This window comes from Pelmatolapia mariae, linkage group LG7 (genome assembly GCF_036321145.2).
Source record: "Pelmatolapia mariae isolate MD_Pm_ZW linkage group LG7, Pm_UMD_F_2, whole genome shotgun sequence".
NCBI lineage: Eukaryota > Metazoa > Chordata > Actinopteri > Cichliformes > Cichlidae > Pelmatolapia > Pelmatolapia mariae.
In genome coordinates this window covers 27,486,041-27,499,903 of record NC_086233.1, presented here as the reverse complement: position 1 = coordinate 27,499,903, position 13,863 = coordinate 27,486,041, and the positions used below count along the sequence as shown (strand labels likewise).

Genomic DNA, 13,863 nt, shown 5'->3' with positions numbered 1-13,863 from the left:
CAGATAACCTTTATTTGTTAAAGCGTCGACAAGAAATAAATGTTTATTCACAACAGTATAACGTTACGTTATCGACACGAATATACTCACCAGTTTTATACAGTTAGCAAACGTCAAGTAAGCCAGCTCGCTTGTAGCTTCGTGTTAATGCATTACAATCAGTTTGTTTGGTCCGCTTGTGGGCCAATTTCGCCCATAAGTTGGTCTTAGGCGGCGCTTCCTTTTAAACTATACATGCATTTGGGTTTTTTTGGCCACATATTCACACACCATAACTGATAAATCATGCCAAAGCTCCAACTACAAACCTGAATATGTAACAGCAGACTCTATGTATACGGAGTTTACTTAAAACGGTACGAGTCTCATAGGTAATGCTGCCTGTAAACTGAAACTAGGGAGAAATATTTCAAAACGACTATTCTTGCTCTGTCTTTTCTGTGGGGGTCTGTCCTGACAGTTTAAAGTACACTACCGCCACCGCCCGGTCACAGTACGCAAAACATGAAAAATAATTAGGTTGATTAGTTTTTTATGTTGCTGTTACATTTCTCAGATCACATTTAACACAAAAAAGAATTAAATATTCTTGTTCATCTTCCATATAATTAAGTGGCTTAGTTACACAATATAAGCATTTTTTTTCATTTCTTTTTGCACAAATTTGATGCTTTGATCCATTCTTGCAAATGTCTATGCAAAACAGTCTGCTGTTTACTACATTTTTAAATTGCCCGTAACATGGCAATCGGAATAAGTAGGTAATATTTGTCCTTTTTCTAACCTGTGTAGTGGCTTTTATGTCTTCTGTATCGCAGCAGCGTGGTCTGTCAACAAACTGGAGTAGAGAAGGTATAACAATATGAATCCTGTCCAATCTCTTGCAGTTAACCTTTCACATATATTAATGTGTAACTGCGCACTCCTGAAATTGTAGACATTTTCAATCACTGCCATTAATACTCCAGAAGATGCTACACACATTGACGCTGATTTGTTCTTTTCACTGACAAAGAGATAAACTGAGGATTTTAGGGTATCTTAATTGTTTAAACATTGGGGTTTGGTCATATATTTGTCGTTATACTGGTCACCAATATTACCTTGTATTTGTACATTGCACATCGGCTGTTTTTTTTCACACATTTTCAGTCCAGTCCTTCTATTTGATCATCTATCTGTAACAAACTTACAAAAGAATCAATCTTAATTAGCATTATTTTTTTCGGGGGGGGGATCTACAGTAAATTACGGTGGCCCTGAGAGGCCAAACGGACGGCAACTCAAGAAAACACCAGCAATAAGAAAAACGCTGCAAAAGCACACAAAACACAACGGAAATAGGGAAAAACGACAACGGAAATAGGAAAAACAGAAATAGGAAAAAACAGGCCCTGGCCCTTTCTCAATTCTAAGTACACGAGTACTTAGAATTGAAGAACGGTGCAGAAACCAAAATATGCTAAGAATTGCGCTGGGAGACACTTAAAAGAAGTGGTCTATCGGTTTTGTGAGGAAAGAAAAGATGAGAGGTAAGTGTGTTAGCCTAACTTTTAGCCTAAAAGTCCATCATCAGTATTATATGACTTATTATAAAACACACCTACCATGTTTTGGGTTCCTGCAACTGGTCCGTCGGGTTATTGTCTCCCCAGAAACACTTCCCTTGTGCTTTTTCCTATTTCTGTTTTCGTTTTTCCTATTTCCGTTGTGTTTTGTGTGCTTTTGCAGCGTTTTTCTTATTGCTGGTGTTTTCTTAAGTTGCAGTCCGTTTGGCCTCTCATGGTCATCCGTAGTAAATAGATAACACAGGATTTTTGCAAAAAGATACCAAAGAGCTATTAGCTGAAAACGGCATATCTTAGCGTGGTCTGCAGGGTGTCTTTAACAAATCTGAAGAAACTAGACAGGTGAAGGACAAAAAAATCTACCTACAGCAGATGAACGGGGGTCTTTGCAAATATTAACCTTTAAATTCATACAGTTCTAATGAACTTGTATTTCTATGCATGTTTACAAATGTTTCAATAAATGACTGAACCTATTTCCAATTTTGCTAGGAAAATGTAAAGAAATGAAGGTACTAAATGTACTATTCAAAATTTACATTTTTTTTCTTTGGTAGGGCGTAAGAAATACAAAAACTCAGCCAATATATTGAATAATATTTTTTCTCAATCACACAATCATTCCTTTCAAATTTATCCAAGCCTCTTTACAGTATCAATGACTTAATAAAGTTTGAATATTGAATAACTTTGATGTCAGAAATAATTGTGGAAACATCCAGATATGGCGTGACCATCTGTACAATTTCCCTTTTATTTAAAAAATTGAGTTTCTAGTTTAGAGTAACTTACTTCTGCTATAAGAAAGCATCCTTATAGCAGAATTTACTGGAACGCAACAGAATTCAGTAGAAAAACTTCTGAGTGCTTCACGTCTTTAAAGTTGCTCCCCACGTGTCCCTTGCGTCACCACTTAAAAAAAAATATAAGGACGTAGCCGGGACACGGTGGTTGTTGTTGTTACACTATCATCCACTGGAGCAGGAGTGTTTTTTTGATGCATCATATCCCCTTTTCTGTTCTGTTGGCTGTCACACAGGTAATTAGATCCCACATAAATCTCGTGAGGCGGCTGAATATAAAGAGCAACACTGTCTGTGGCTCCTCAAACACGGCTAGCATTAGCTAGCGGGTCTCACTGTCACAGCAGAGCTAACCAGCTAGTTGCTTAGCAGTTATGGAGTGGCTGGGCAACGGAGACTCACTTCACCACAGCGAAGAGCCCAGCAGTGAGCCACTTTCAACGGCCGGGGGCTTTAGTGGTCTTTACCCTCACCAAAAGGTAAGGCCTTACTTAAGTTATCTCATTCCAGAGGTGCTTAACGGCATGCTAACAAGCGAATACTGTTGGAGATAGCTGGAGTGTGCCAACTTAGTATAGCATGTTATAACATTTTCTTTTATTCTGTAGCACAGTTTCCACCCTACACAACAACGGAATATTTTACCAGTTAGTTTAGTGTTAAATGTCAGTGTTCACGCTGCTAACCCGCAGTTGCGCAATAACTATTCCACTTTAGCTCATGCTTATAGGGTAATCAGATTACTCGCTGCGTCATTATCTTGTCAGTACACCACTGAAATCAGGGTTGGGAAGAAATACCCCCTAGGTGGGATGGTTGATGGGATCAGAGGCCATAACGGGAAGTAAACCCACCCCCCGACTCAAACATGCGCACACTGACAGCTGTGTGTGATTACTAGCTAGCAGAGAAGGCATGCGAGCACTGGTGAAGTGGAAACAAGCGTTTATTTATTTTTAACCCTCATGCTCCACCTTAAGCTAAACGCAGCTTGACTGTGGTCGTGAAAGCTTAAAAGCTAATGAACTACATTTAGTGTGTGATGCAGAGTCACCCCTCAGTTTTTAGGTGATCACCTCATTTACCACTCAGAGAGAGTCATTATATAGCTCTACTTGAGCACTTAAAGAGCTTTATACAACTTGCTTCATTCACCCACACAAACACTATTTTTGTACACCTAAGTGCACACACATTCATACTCCGATGAATCCATGGTAGAGCAACTTGGGGTTCGGTATCTTGCCATGCAGACTGGATCGAACCACCAACCCTCTGGTTAGTAGAAGAACTGCTCTACCTCCTGATCTACTGCCACCCCAGGAAAAGATGTGTTCAGAATAACTTTCTCAGAAATATGTTGCTAAATTTCAAACTTGGCATAAAGATTTTGGGCTTTGATTGAAGTGCACAACGTCTTAAATTTTATTCATTTATTCTATTGCTAACAAGTGCTAGCTGATTTTTTTTTTTAACAGTAGTCATTTGCTTTCCATTTACCTCAAACCAGCCAACATCATCAAACCTCTGTGATTGTCCCATGGCATCGCTATGCCAGAGTCAGCAGCGTTGTGTGAAGGCCTCGATCGTCTCAAGTTGGAGACTAGCTGAGGCGCAGGATCAGTTGTGCTCTTTAGGAGTCCACAGCTCTGAGTCGCTGGAGCAAGAGCGTGCTCGGACTCAGGCCTGCCCCACAGAGCTCACGCACAATGAGGAGGAGTGGCGCCGCAAGGAGAGCATGCTGGGAGTTCAGGAACCCAGCCGCAGTCCTGTATTTGGAGCTAGTTGGGATGTTTTTGATAAGGCAAGTTTGCCAAACAACATTGCAAAATAAACATATAGAGGGGCTGTGTTCTGTGCCAAGATTTTAAGACCGTGTTTCCTTTCTATTTCAGAGTATCATCAATGTCCAGCATCAGACTGCAGAAATGGACCAGGACAAGTGCAAGACATTTCTCCAGAAATATGAACAAGAGCTCAGGCATTTTGGTAAGTGAGCCAAAACGTCATCAATTAGCAAGTCGGTTTGTGGCTTTAACGTTGCTGCAATGTTTAGTAGGATTGTTTCTCTGGCGTAAAGGGAAAGGATGTCCTCATTTAGTTTTCATGTGTAAACTCAAATAAGTTTTAAGCTGCCTCCATAGTGACATTCCAACAATTTCATTGCAGGACACACTTCTTTAAATAGATCTTATAAAGTTGGATATTAACTTTGTTGCTTGTCGTCTACGTGATAATATCTGAATTATGGACTACGGCCTTGTTTATGTGCTGCTGGGAAACGAGCTTGCTGGCCTCACAGCAGTGGTTATCAACGCTCACATAAAAAGGGGCATTTCATGCCTAATATGGTTCTTCCTCTGCACATAATGATCCCTATGAGTGGTGCCCATTTCAGCCAGAGATGTTACCGGATGATAATGATGAAATAGGGATAAAATTATATAAAGAACAACTCGAGTTAATTATTTTAATGCCAAGTTCAGTCTCAGTGCTCCTGTTTATTTGAAACATTACGGCTGCACATTAGAGCTCTGAAACTTTAAACTGGATACATTTAAACATTAGTTGCTACTTTCTGGAAATCAGACATGGAAATAGCTTTAGTTTATCAGCAGATAACTGATTTTGTGGTGTGTGTTCTGCATTAAAGTAGCTGCATTTCCAGCATTTCTGACTTAGCAGGACATTAGAACCAAGGATAAAAACATTTACACATTTTCTGCCCCAAATGAACAAGCTACAGGGGGGGGGTGACGGTTTCAGTATCATGGTATTTTTTTTCTCAGTCTATATTGGACATTTAGAGAAACCTGTATTACATGCCTTACCATCAACTTTGATCACACCTATAATTTCACTGAACACAGGCTGTATATTTTTGCTTTAGAAGCTTTAATGGATAGTTACATAAGAAATAAGAAACGAAGTTATCAACTGATCAGACAGGTGATGCAAAAATGATGAATTTTTGCATCACAGGCAGTTTTGTTGTTGTGCTCAGTAGATACTGCATATACTAACAACAGCAAAGCAGAAAAGAGATCAGGTGTTGACTGCTGTGTTAAAGAAATAACTGCATATATTACTGATATTTATAAGTCGTAAGTTTCTGTAATCAATCTTGTTTTTATTTATTTATTTTTTTGCCTTTGTCAGGTATGCTGCGAAGGTGGGATGACAGTCAGCGATTCCTTGCAGCCATGCCTCAGCTTATCTGTGAGGAAACTGCAAACTACTTAATTCTGTGGTGCATGAGTCTACAGCAAGAAGGGGTAATATGCCGACAGAGTAGGCCTGGTGTTACTTTATTGCTTCATTATAGTCAACATCTCATCAAGTGACTAAAAACAGTTTATCCTATAAACAGCATAATGCAGTTTTTTGTATATGTGGGTCATAACTCTGTGGGCCATGTAATTCCCAAATGCTAAAAAACGGAGCCAGTGGAGGTGTCCTGAGTAGTTGATCTGTAAGATAAGTGTAAAGCGTAAGCTCTCTCTCTATCTATCTAACATTGTGCATATATATATATATATATATATATATATATATATATGCATATGCATATGCAATGTTATTTTGGCATCAGTTTTGAACTAATGCATTGCCTCCAATGGACCATGCAAAGTGTAGAGCTCAGCACAAATGAAATGCTGTGGTATGACCTTAAGAGAGCTGTGCATAAACGAATGCTTGGAAACTGAAGCAGTGTTGTGTGGGGGACAAAATTCCTCCATAGTGAGAGACTGATAAAGATGTATAGAAAATGATTGCATCAGATTATTGGTGCTAAAGGTGATCCTGCAAGCTACTGAATGGGACATAGGATAGTCCTATAGAAGCTTTTTTTCACTATATTGCTCTATATAGAATAATCCAAAGAGGATAGATGTTAATTATTAAAAATCAGTATTTCTAACAATTATTCAACCAGTGAATTAAAAGGTAACGTAAAAAAAGTAAATTTGGGTCAGTTTCCAGGTAAAGAACTTACAAAGAGGGCATCTGGTGAGAAAACCAGAGACATCACACCAGCTTTTCCTTCTTGTGTTCTGTAGAAAGAAGCGTTGATGGAGCAGGTGGCACACCAAGCTGTAGTGATGCAGTTCATCCTGGAGATGGCTTCAAACTCTCAGCAGGACCCTCGAGGCTGCTTCAGACAGTTCTTTCATAAAGCCAAAGTAAGAGAAATTCATCTTATCATTGATGTGTATGAATGTTGTGCATCTTATTATGGCTTTCATAGTGTTGCGTGCTAAAATAATTTGGCTTTGTTTTCTAGAGATAATAATAAAAAGGCCATCATATACTAGCTTTCAGAGTGCAACAATGTCTCAGACATATTGTTGTTTTTCCAGGAAGGACAAGACGTCTACTTAGAGGTCTTCCATACAGAACTTGAGGCCTTCAAACAGAGAGTTAAAGATTACACAGACAAATGTAGAGGTCATTTGTCCAACTCTGAACAGCAGAATATCGGCACAAACTGCATACTCGACCCCAAAGAATCAACAGTACCTTCAGTAAGTGCTCTTAAGTTTGCGCCAGCAAATCTTGTACCTCAATGCAGTTACCACTTACAGAAGTGAGATGGCACTGTTGAGCTTGTTTTGATATAAATAAGAAAGTAACTAGTTTTGGTTTTTCTTGGTGGTGATCATCCCCGAGGGATGTGTCTGCGGTTTCTTTTGTTTGTAAATGATGACAGCACTACCGTGTGGACACAGCTGCAAAAAGGTAAACTTTACCTTAAAACAAGGAGCTGGGCTCCATCGTGTTAATGTTACCTGTAAAACCAGAAGTGGCCAACACATTTGCTGACAGTTGCTGTTTGACCTCTTCAGCACAGCAGAAACCCGAGAGGACATCCTCATTCTTAGTTTTATCAAATCAGTCAGATCTCATGTATCCATCCTCACTGTTAAGTCATCTGGTTTTCTGTAAAACAGGAGAAACATGTAGTGAAGTAGTCCATGTTAAGCATTTTTATATACTGTAGAGTGCAAAAACATCAAACTACTGTTAGATTATGCTAAGAAAATGCAAAATGGGTGCAGAGGTTTCTTGAAACATGTGCAAACATAAGTGGCAACTCAGTATATAAGGTAAAAACAAGCTTGAAGACGATGTTTGCCTGAACTCGCTCGGGAATAGTTCTCCAGGCTGCTTGGAGGACATTCAGAGCTCTTCTTTGGATGTCGGATTCCTTTTGTTCCATTCTCTGAAGATGATCCCACACTGCTTCAATAATGTTGAGGTCCAGGTTCGGTGTTTAGGATCACTGATGTGCAGAAAAATGTAGCAGTTGCCAATCTTACCTGATAACACTGCATGATAGATCAAAATCTGACGATGCTTTTCTGTGTTAATATTTCATCAATTTTGACGAGATCTCCAACAACATGCCAGAGCCTCTGGTATACCTCAGCCTTTTCTACCTATTTGCCTTCCTTAAGAATTGCTGCTTGATCATTTGTGAATCAGCTGAAGGGCCACATGCATCTGTCAGGGCTTTCTTAAGAATATGACTTTATATATTTATATATATTTGTTTTTTTTAAACAGACACTTCTTTTTTTGTCCTCTACTTTTCCAGTTTGCTCTAATTAAGAATAACTTTGAAAAAAAGGACGTTTTCAGATTCAATTTTAATTATGGGAAAATCTCCTTAGAATATACTTTAGCCATTAAATTATTTTTTTCCAGTTATATTCCCTTATTAAAAAAAATACCTATTTCATAAATTATTCCCTCTAAAAACGTATACATTAGCATGTTTGTTTACTAGATGCATACAATAGATTAACAAAGAATATTTGCACATTTGAAAATATAAATCTAAAAATAACGTAGTATATTTTAGAAGATAAATTTAAATAAAAAACTGAAATATTTCACTGGTGTTTCCAAAACTATTCTAAACCTTACTTCGGTCTTTTGTAAAACCCTCTTAGGCAGTAATTACAGCTTTCTTTTTGAGCAAGTCACTACAAGCTTTGCACACATGGGTTAGGCAACTTATCCCATTCTCCTTAGCTCATCCTCACTGTTAGATTCAGTAGGAAACATCTGTAAACTCACATCTACAGATCTTTGTATAGATTTTTGTATTATGTTTTTATTTTTATTTTTTTTGGGAGGGGGCATCAGGTGCACCACCCAGTGACAGTTCAACTAGTGAACAGCAAACACAATAATGGAGTGGCTTTGGGACAAGTTTCTGATTTTATTTAGCTGCATTTATCTCTGTCAGATCTGAACATTCTGGTTGTCTTTGCTGCTGAGAAGCAGGCCCTTAGCATCATGCTGCCACCACCCTGCTTCATGTGCTCAGTCATGCGTTTTATCTGAGCATGGCTTCCTTCTACTCACTCTACCATAAAGACTTAAGTGAAGGTGTGTTGGCGGGGAAGGTCATCCTCCCATCTCTGCTGGGGAGCTTCTGAATTTCTGTTAAGCTACGAGACATGGATTGTAGCTCTGAACTCTTCCACACATCACCTGACAGAAGTGCATGTGAGAATAGAAATGTTTCACTGAGTTGGTCATCAGTATTTAACCTATGAGCTCCCAAGTCTATCTAATGTCTGATCACACTGATGTATGACCCCATCTCGCTGACCAGTCCCATAGTTGCCTGGTTACTCAGTGTGTGGGAAAAACAGTAATATTAGTAGGAGTCCTGTGTACTCCTGGGATGACTTTTAAAAAAATTTCTGTCCTGATTAGACGCACATGTTACAAACATTTCTAAGAATGTGTTTCATGAATGTGTATTTGTGAGAAACAAAGCGGTTTTATCCATTTAAAATTAAAACAAAGAAACGTGTAGAGTAAAAAAGAAAAGAAAAAAACAGTGTAGGGGTCTGAACTTTGTGAAGCCACTGTAGATGAAGCTCTGTTATGTAAGAAATGTGTTACAGTGTGACCAAAAGATCAGTAAAGATGTGTGTCTCACATAAATTAAGTCTTTGATATTGTAAACTGATTACAGACATGTAAAAATATTTGGACTTGTGGAAACGATTTCAACATTCAGAGTAATCCAAGTGTAGAAATTGCTAAATGGGATTGAGCACAGGGTAAATGTGTGGGGTGCAGTACAACAGGCCTTTTTGTAAGACTGAGAGAATGCGCTGTTGCCCCTCTGTTGGCCTCTCAGCTGGACTGGCTGCCAAACCTCAACTCTAAAGGGGGAAAAAAAGCTTTAGGAGGATGCAGCCTGTTGAAACTGAAACTGGTTCTGCTTTTGGATTGTTGCAGTTTTTTTCTTCTAACATCTTGCTTAACTTAAATTTTGAAATCTGACCATATAATGAATATTACTTACAGCACATGTTTGTTTAATGCTAATTTGTTTTAATTGAACAAAACATGTTGATAAAAATAAAGAACAAATCATTAAAATAGATAAATATTTAAAATCTCAAACTGCAGTTAAAGAGCCTTTAACTAAGCCACAGTAGACTTATCTCTCAGCTCTGTTTGAGTCCAATTTTAATTTTGATTTGCATGCGACAGAGTTCATCTGTGATTGTTTTCTGATTTCTGTTGACCTCTTTCTGTCTTTGCATTTCATCACCAGGTGGCAGAGTTTCCTATGAAGCGCTGTGTAGAAGCTGGACTTTGGATAAGCACAGGGAGGTGGACAAAGGACGACACTACAGAAACGGAAGACATGCGCATGATGGAGACGTCTTAGGGGATTCAGCCCCGCCCCCTGCTTTTCTAATATCACCATCATAATCTCTCTGTTTAGGAACGATCCGAGTTGTTTATACAGCAGACTAGGCTAAAAAAAACACCATCATAGAGCAGGAATAAACAGACATTCAGTCTTTTATGCCACAGTTTTCAGTAGAAAGCCTGCAGAAAGTAAGTTTGTGCCAATGGCAAACGTTTCTCAGTGTGGCTGTTAGCATGTCGGTGTGGTTGGCCTCTGGCAAGCGGGTTTCTTGCAGTGTCTTTTGCCAGCTTAAATGCATGTTGTGCCATAACTGTTGTTTTTACAGTTGGAGGTATTGCATTCTTCAAGCTAGGTGTGTATTTCTCTCAGAAAAGAGAAATATCCTCACTAAAGAGCAGAACAGAATTCATCCAGACAACACAATGAATACTTAACCAGTAAAGTCTCTGGATAAAAATCACTTTGGTAGCAAATCCACTGCTTAAAGTATGACAGAGGTCAGGGGTCACAAAGAGTACTCTTTAAAAAATCATGTCAAGTCTGAGGAGAGTTACTGATGAAAGTTGGTGTCCTTGCACCCTCTGAAGTACAAGAAGATTCAGTTGGAGCCAAACAGTATTGCAAATCTTGTAACTGCAATGCTGCTGCTCTGGTAAACAGTAACTACTGCAAACAAACAAAAAAGGTGGGGAGTGCTTTGTGGGTGTGACCTGAGTTATTTGATTTTAATCATGAGGAGGAAAACAAACCTACCTGTGATTAGGAACAAAGCATGTTTGAAATGGAGGGAGAGTTTCTGAGTTATCAATAGAGTGTCATAGGGCTTCAGTTTGTGAGATATCCAGCTTTATTTTACATTTTGAACAGTTTCAATGCATAACATACAACCAGAGCTACTGACTTTACGCTAGTGTGCAAAGAGCAGTTAGAGTGAATATGAAAAATTTCTAAATCTGTAGTGTGATGTAACATTTTGGTATACCAGCACTCAACATATTTAAAGTCTAAGCCAAGTTAAAGCTCTATTTATTTTAGTCAGTTTCTTCTTGTAGGACCCTTTCAGCTTTCAGATTGATCTTCATGTAAAGAGACTGCACACAAATTTCAGTTCTGTAAGGCTGATTATGGGAGAGGATGAACAATGCAGTATGTGTGGGTGGCAGGGTAGTTGTCTGACTCAGTCCAAATCAGCAGTCAGAATGGATGATTCAGGATGATGGCTTAAGGTGTAATTGTTTTCATTTCTATCATACAGTTGCTGTTTCGTTGCCTGATTGTTTCTTTTTGACCCAGAAAGGCCATCGTGAGTCGTCTGTCTCATTGCTTTAAATAGGACGTGTTAAGCTCATTTCCAGCTCTGTTTGAACTGTTAAACTGGGCCTTGGTGCAGCCCGTCAATTCGTCCCCTTTGTGAAGCAGGAGGTTTTGGCTCTGCCCCTTACAAAGGCCCTTATTGGCTGCTCCTCATCTGAATAGTAGATGGGTGGGGCCTCTGTGTTCACAACTAGAGTCTTAGGCCTAAACCTTGTTAAGGAAAAACATGCTTTTATTGATATCAAACAGAGACAAGAGTGGGGAAAAACTTGCTAATGTGAGTATTCAGAGTAGTGGAGCCTCTTTTGGGTATGGTTAGTATGCTCATCCAACTTTCTAACAGCATGTACAACAGAAAATCATGGAAAACATCATGGGTTCAGGTGATCTGACAACACTCCGATTACACATGCGCTATAGCTGTGGATATCATTGTGGCCTTAAATCTTTTGCTTTGAACACTGTGTGTGGTGCGACAGGTTCGGAGGACTAAAGCACATTAGAGCTTCGGAACAGCATATGTGATGGGAGAAAGAGGATGGTTTAATTGTTCTGTTTTCCTAGAAGTATTCCTTAGTGTTGTCTGGAGAAGCTTAAACACAGCACAGTTTGTAAAAATAAAAAAAAGGAAACCTTTCGCCCATTAAGAGACATCCATGCTAGTCAGGTGTTATGTGGATAAATTAACTGCAGATAAGTGATACAAATCAGTCAAATACAACATAATACCTACGCTGAGCCGTAATACAAGCTCACCAGATGTTAAATTACAACTGACTATATACTGTGTATTCACAAAAAAGTATTTGTTGTGCACTTAACAGCTTTGGGACTTCCTGTGACAAAAATAAGAGTCTCAGGACGATAGGCAGCGATTAATTTAAGTTGAATATTGAGTAAAATAGCATGCTTTATAGTATGTGAGTCGGTATAATAATTCTGTGATAATAAAGCACTCAGCTTTTGATGCAAATAATATAATAATATTACAATGCTGTCTTTTTTAGAAAGGCAAAATCAGCCCGGTTTTGGTGTTGAGTGTAATTGTCAATTAACCACAACCGGTTATTGTCCGGATCGTGACGTGAGACGTAAAAAGGCCACTACATTACTGGGTAACTAATCGTCAGCTGAGTTTCGCTCCTTTGTCTTGCTCTCATGTAATCAGAGTCTGAATTTTAACCCGAACACTTCAAATCCTACCAAAATCTTTCTATATTTGTTTTGTGCATTTTATCTGTGTCTGCTTCGGTGATGCGCCAGAGAATAACTACGCTTTCTTCACCAGCCTGGCATCCGTACTCGTTTCCTGAAACCAAGTTGCAACCAACTGTTTCCTTTCATAAGTGCTTTGTACAGACTTTTGTCTGTGGTGAGTTGTTTAAAGTTCTTTGCTCTGGGATGATCGACACCAGAGCTGAAGGAAAGATGCCTGTATTGAGGATGTGCGAAAAAGGGCTGAGCTCTCAAAATAAAGAGACTTTTCACTGTATGTGTGTTTGCAGAAAGGAGCTCTCTGCATCTGAATGTGTCCTGTACTTTGTTTCTTTTGTAAAACGGACAAATACAAAGGGGTGGGGTGTTGAAAGCTTTTGCTTTGTAATTTCGTCTCATCCTGCATTCTAAATGTAAATCACCTTTCTGTTCTTGGTCAGCAAGAAACGGATTAGAAATTATGAACGCGTTTTTGTGATTTGCGTGACATTTTGTTTTTGCTTTTGTATTCGGTTTTTTTTGTTTAAGTTTCAACTTTTTTTCACAATGCTTTTCATTATTTAACAAAACAAAAACATTGTAGACATTTGCTCAGTAAGACATTTGCTGCAGTGTGTGGATGTAGAAATATCATGTGTATTAAATACAGTTCAGACTTAGAGCAGCTTCATGATGCATTGATGATTATGCTTCACAGCTATCGTTGTCATTTATTAATGATCGCTCCCACCCCCCCACCCTAAAAAGTAGTCTTTTTTTAGTATAACCTCCTAAGACCCGAACTTTTCCACGGCATGCATTTTTGATTTCTCTTTGATATTTGGGCATATTGGGGCCCGATGAATGTAAAAACAAAGAACTACCAGATTTTTTTTTTTTACCTTATTTTTGTTTTTAAGGAAAATAAGAGCCACATATGAGGATATTTGTTTAAAATTTTGATAGAACAGTAGCAGTATAATGTCCTCGTAAGTGGATATCAGGCCCATGTAGAGAAAAATTGAGTATTTTGGTCTAAATAACCCAAAATGTGATGTCCACATATGTGGACGCCAGGTCCTAGGAGGTTAAGTAACATACACACACTCAGTGCTGTTAATAAATATATATATGTTCTCAGCAGTGAAGTTAGATGTGGACATAAACATTTTATTTTGCTCCACAAAGACTACTTAACTATGAAAAATAATTGGCTAAGGCTTGCTAAACTCAGCCTGTGACCACTGGTGTGTCGACTTCCCAGGTTACAGTGAACTGTGAGTTTAGTCACTAG

The 13,863-nt window shown here is 38.7% G+C and overlaps 2 protein-coding genes across 3 annotated transcripts in view; one reads left to right on the top strand and one right to left on the bottom strand.

The window, feature by feature from the left end:
- exd3 (exonuclease 3'-5' domain containing 3) overlaps positions 1–198 on the bottom strand; it is a 44,383-nt gene extending 44,185 nt beyond the window's left edge. For both annotated transcript variants that reach the window (XM_063480716.1, XM_063480715.1), the window contains exon 1: positions 91–198. The gene's annotated coding sequence lies outside the window, so the exon portion shown is untranslated. The remainder of the gene's footprint in view (positions 1–90) is intronic.
- Positions 199–2,496: 2,298 nt separating this feature from the next.
- cdc37l1 (cell division cycle 37-like 1) lies at positions 2,497–12,867 on the top strand. The gene is made up of 7 exons (XM_063478740.1): positions 2,497–2,850; positions 3,882–4,175; positions 4,267–4,360; positions 5,531–5,646; positions 6,433–6,555; positions 6,733–6,897; positions 9,960–12,867. The coding sequence occupies exons 1-7, from the start codon at positions 2,746–2,748 to the stop codon at positions 10,074–10,076; spliced, it is 1,014 nt and encodes a 337-aa protein (XP_063334810.1). The 5' UTR covers positions 2,497–2,745; the 3' UTR covers positions 10,077–12,867.
- The last annotated feature ends 996 nt before the right edge of the window (positions 12,868–13,863 follow it).